Consider the following 4556-nt stretch of genomic DNA (forward strand, 5'->3'; position numbering starts at 1 on the left):
TTCATTTAAATATTTATATTTATTACATTTTAAATATTAAATAAAAGAAAAAATTATTAATCTAAATAATTTATTAATAAAATACTATATTTTATTATTTACTTATTCTAACATAAACTAATAATTTATTTAGATTTTTAATATTATTTTTATTTATTTTTTTTAATATTTTTTACTTTGTAGTTTTTTAATTAAGAAGAACTAAGAAATTGGTTTCTATTCTTTAAAATCATTTACAGTTACTTTTTTCTTGACATTAAGAAGAATCAGAGAAATAGTAAAAAAGAAAGATCCTTTAAATAAAAAAGGGAAGGATGATCTCATTAAACGTATAAAATTAAATTTTATGAACTTATTACCACCAAAAGAAGAGACTGTTTTATGTTCAATATCAGCATTTACACAGCATAATAATGTAATGGTTATTGAGCCAAATACCTTTTCAGGAAATCATCCATTTGTTTTAGAATCTTCAAAAGATAGAGAAGAAGATAACAAACAAAAACCAAATACAAATTCATTGAATAAAAAAAAAACACAAAAATCAAAAAGTTTTTTTAGTGTTCTTTTAAAGAATAAACACACAATAAATAAAATGGTTAAACAATTAGAACAACTCAAATTAAATACTAGTAAATTACAACAACAATACTTATCGAGTCTTATTAGATTAAAAACTTTAAAAAACTCATTACAAGCTTGTCCTATGTATCATGTGGCTATGGATGAATATAAATTTCAAAAAGAAAGAAAAACACCAATTGACTTTATTATTCTTCCACCTTTAAAATTAAAAAACCAACAAAATCAAGTTGAGGTAATTAAAAATCAATTATCAGCTCCTCTCTTTCATTCTTTAACTGAAGATAAGTATGATGAAGTTCCTTCTTCTTTTATTTCTATTCCTAGATAAGAAATAATAATTTTAATAGTTTTTAATAATTTCATTTTATTCAACCACAATTCTATTTTATTATTTAATCATTAAACTATTTGAAAAAATTTTCTTATTTTAATGTGCAATGATGATTCAGTCCTGCTTCTGCAAATTTATCTTAAATGTAAATTTAAAATAAATTGTATGAAGACATCATAAACCAGTTTAAATCTGAGCGATATTTTTTTGTATAGTAATAGATGTTTTTTGATTTTATTAAAGAAAAATTATCTTAATTTATATATAATCAAAGTGTTTAATTAAAAGACTTGGACGTTGCTTTTAAATATTTAATTTCATAAATAAGAACAATTTATTTATATAAAACGAAACAATCCAAATTATTGATACAATAAAGTAAATAAAGTTAATGAATGAATATTTTAAATGAAAATGATTTAAAATATTAATTAAAGTATATTATTTTATTTTTATTAAATGAAGAAATCAATTAATAAATTCAATTAAAATGAAAAAAAAAAATTTGAATAAGATAATATATAAATAGAAAATTAATTAAAACAAAAAGTCTATTACTAACTGAATAATAAATTGTTTTATCAAAATTCTCTAAAAAAACAAAATTAGAGTTAAGTATTATTTACCATAATCATATGCATCTAATTTTTCATTAATAAATGATTCAAACATTTGAGTTTCACAAAATTCTTTTAAAAAAGGAAGATATTTTGGTTCAGCTTCTTCAATAAAATCTTTTTTTCTAAATAAACTAATTTGTGGTTTTCCTGGTTCTTTTAAAGTTTCAATATAATCATCGAAATTATCTACCATTAATCTAAATTCAATTTGAATTTTTTGTAATGCCCATTGAATATATTGACTATGTTCTTTTAAACAAAGATGAGTTGGATGATTTTTACAATTTTTTAATGGTTTTCTAATACTGTCAATAGAAGAAGCAATTTCATTAGCATTTGGAAGAAGAATAAAATCATCAGTGAATTTTTGCATAAATTTATCATCAATATCATATAAAATAGAATTTTCAGGAATTTCATTTGGTAAAGAACTACATCCAATTAATAAAGGAGTTGGAGAATCAATTAAATCAAAAAGGTCATTTATTAATACACTAATTATAGGTGAATCATAACTAAAAGGTTTAATTGCTTGAGTAAAAAAAGATATTGCACCACTTAAAATACATCTATTCTTACTTTTAATTAATAATTTTCTTTGTAAAACTAATGCAGATAATAAAATTATTAAATCTTCAACTGGAATAACTCTAATAAATAAACAACATCCTAAAGGACATTCAATATTTTCAAGTAAATTTTTACACCATGATAATTTCACTGTTTGTTGATAATTTTCAGGTAAATTAAAAAATTGTTTAAAATAACTTTCAAATGTTTTTTTTGTTATAGTATTTGTTTTAAACCAATTTATATCTCTTTCATTCATTATTAATGCTTCTATAAATTCTATTAAAAGAAGATAACATGAACTTGTACTAACTATCATATAAATAATTTCATCTTCATAATATATTAATGGTTTTTGTTTATCAATTTCAATTCGTTTTATTGAAAAACATAATCCATTTCTTTCAACACCATTTTTTGGACTTGCCATTTTTAAACTAAAAAAGTTACTTACATTAACACATCCTTCTTTAATGCTCTTTTCTATTTGAATTAAATCTTCAGTTGAAGTTGCTTCTTTTTTTTGTGTTTTACATCCTTCAGGAAAACAATATAATGAAATAATTTTATATTCAAAGTTTTCAATATCAATGTCTGGATATCTATAAAGAATTTCTGCTTCACTATCTTCTGAACTATTTGATCCAATAATTAAAAATTGTTCTACTAATTTCCTTGTTTCATCTTTTTGGTTATATTCTAATTTTGAAAATGCTTCTCTTCTTCCCCTTGCTCGTTCAAATTCTTCTTTACTGAAAGATGTGTTTGTATTGTTCATTATTTGTGTTATTCAAATAACAGTTTTGTTTTTTGTTTTTTTTTTAATTATCAAAAAAATATGAAACATTACACACAATGATGATATGGCAAACTTCACCATCTTATTTTCATTAAACCATGTTATCATTTTGTTTACTTTTGGCACTTGCATTTGCCCGTTCAAGTATGTGGAGTTCTATGGATTATAAAGGACTTAATGTTCGTGATTGGGAAAATGGATTACTTGAAGCAAAAAGACGAGAAATGCCAATCATGGTAATTTATTTACAGTCAAACGTTATTGATGATGCTATTAGAAAAGTATTAGATTTTAATCATGATGAAGGTTATATGAAAAGAACTTCAAAATTTGTTGTAGTTGTTGCTGACGATTCTGATCCTATTTTCACTGAAACATTCGGTGAGTCAGAAGAAGTAAAAAGTAAAGGATTTCCAAAAGTAGTATTTTATCATTATAATGGAATGAAATTTAATTTTAAGAATGAAAGTCCAAATTATCAATACGATGATTCTTTTGATTTAACTGATGCAATGGAAGATGTTTTAGATATTTTTGAAGAAGGAATTATTCCACAGAAAAAGGAACTTTAAACATTGAAACAGACTTTAAGATATTTCTTCTAATTTATATTAAAAATAAGGTTATTAAAAACAATATATTCGTTTTTGTTATTTTAAACAAAATAAATCAAAAAAGAAGAGATTGAATCAACATTAAAGAGAAATCAATTATGCTTAAGCAACAATTGGCTGGTCCCTTTGTTGAATTTTATAGTGTTCCATAAACTTATTAATTTCAGAAGTTTTTGAAGCAATATTATCATTTAACTCTTTCATTAATTTTTGAATCTATTTGTTCATTAATTATTTTATTTTTTATATATAAATTAATTCTAATTTAAAATAGTAAATGTTAATAAATAATAACAAACTTGTTCAATCGATTTGTTAATTGCTGGAATAACTTCTGATGCTGTTCTTTCTACCATTACCCCATTGACTAATCTGAAACATTTTCTTGATGGTTCAACTTTACTTAAAACATCTAATACAAGTTTATGTTCTTTTAGTGTTGAGTCCATATCAGCAAGTTGTCTAGCCAACATATTTTGGTCTTGTTTTAATTGTTGGAATTGTTGAAGTGCGACTTGTTCCGGGTTCATTTTCTTTTTAAGTTTTTCTTTTTCTTTTTAATTTTCTAGTTTTTTATTCTATGCTTTTATTTTATTTCTTAATTTTTTAATACTTGTTCTAACTTTCATAGAATAACAAAAATATTACTTGAACATAAATTATTGTTTTAATAGTATGGACTGTTCATTGGATCATAGTTCATGAATTGACTGTAACGAGCAAATCTTTGATGATATCCATAACTTGGGTAATTATATCCTAATGGATATCCATTGGGGAAATATCCATATCCCATTCCTGGGAAAATGTGATGACGTCCATATTGCATTCCTCTTCCAAGAGGAATATCCATTCCACCATACATACCAAGTCTTCCCATTCCAGGGTATAAAACACCACTAGTTAATCTATTTCTTGGTAATCTAATGTTATCTAATTTTTTAATAGTTTGGATTTTTTTGACATTTTGTTTATTTTTGGGGGCTTCATCTTCTAATTCATATTCATCATCATCATCATCATCGTCTTCATCATCA

General features: G+C 23.2%; 5 protein-coding genes across 5 annotated transcripts in view; 2 read left to right on the forward strand and 3 right to left on the reverse strand.

Annotated features, from left to right (window-relative positions):
* Positions 1 to 346: 346 nt before the first annotated feature.
* ENU1_198550 (hypothetical protein) lies at positions 347 to 913 on the forward strand (the record flags this gene model as incomplete). The annotated part of the gene is made up of 1 exon (XM_008862037.1): positions 347 to 913. The coding sequence occupies one exon, from the start codon at positions 347 to 349 to the stop codon at positions 911 to 913; it is 567 nt and encodes a 188-aa protein (XP_008860259.1).
* Positions 914 to 1534: 621 nt separating this feature from the next.
* ENU1_198560 (hypothetical protein) lies at positions 1535 to 2884 on the reverse strand (the record flags this gene model as incomplete). The annotated part of the gene is made up of 1 exon (XM_008862038.1): positions 1535 to 2884. The coding sequence occupies one exon, from the start codon at positions 2882 to 2884 to the stop codon at positions 1535 to 1537; it is 1350 nt and encodes a 449-aa protein (XP_008860260.1).
* A 119-nt stretch (positions 2885 to 3003) lies between these two features.
* Positions 3004 to 3477, forward strand: ENU1_198570 (hypothetical protein; the record flags this gene model as incomplete). Its single annotated transcript, XM_008862039.1, has 1 exon — positions 3004 to 3477. One exon carries the CDS (start codon positions 3004 to 3006, stop codon positions 3475 to 3477), a length of 474 nt encoding a protein of 157 aa, XP_008860261.1.
* A 138-nt stretch (positions 3478 to 3615) lies between these two features.
* On the reverse strand, positions 3616 to 4049 carry ENU1_198580 (prefoldin subunit 2, putative; the record flags this gene model as incomplete). The annotated part of the gene is made up of 2 exons (XM_008862040.1): positions 3616 to 3735; positions 3819 to 4049. 2 exons carry the CDS (start codon positions 4047 to 4049, stop codon positions 3622 to 3624), a joined length of 345 nt encoding a protein of 114 aa, XP_008860262.1. The 3' UTR covers positions 3616 to 3621.
* A 463-nt stretch (positions 4050 to 4512) lies between these two features.
* The window catches only part of ENU1_198590 (hypothetical protein), a gene marked incomplete at both ends in the record, with an annotated part of 609 nt that continues 565 nt past the window's right edge, over positions 4513 to 4556 (reverse strand). Inside the window, one exon of the mRNA XM_008862041.1 lies at positions 4513 to 4556. This exon is cut by the window's right edge and continues 565 nt beyond it. Within this exon, the coding sequence (XP_008860263.1) occupies positions 4513 to 4556 (44 nt within the window).

This window comes from Entamoeba nuttalli (genome assembly GCF_000257125.1).
Source record: "Entamoeba nuttalli P19 unplaced genomic scaffold asmbl_9435, whole genome shotgun sequence".
Taxonomy (NCBI): domain Eukaryota; phylum Evosea; order Mastigamoebida; family Endamoebidae; genus Entamoeba; species Entamoeba nuttalli.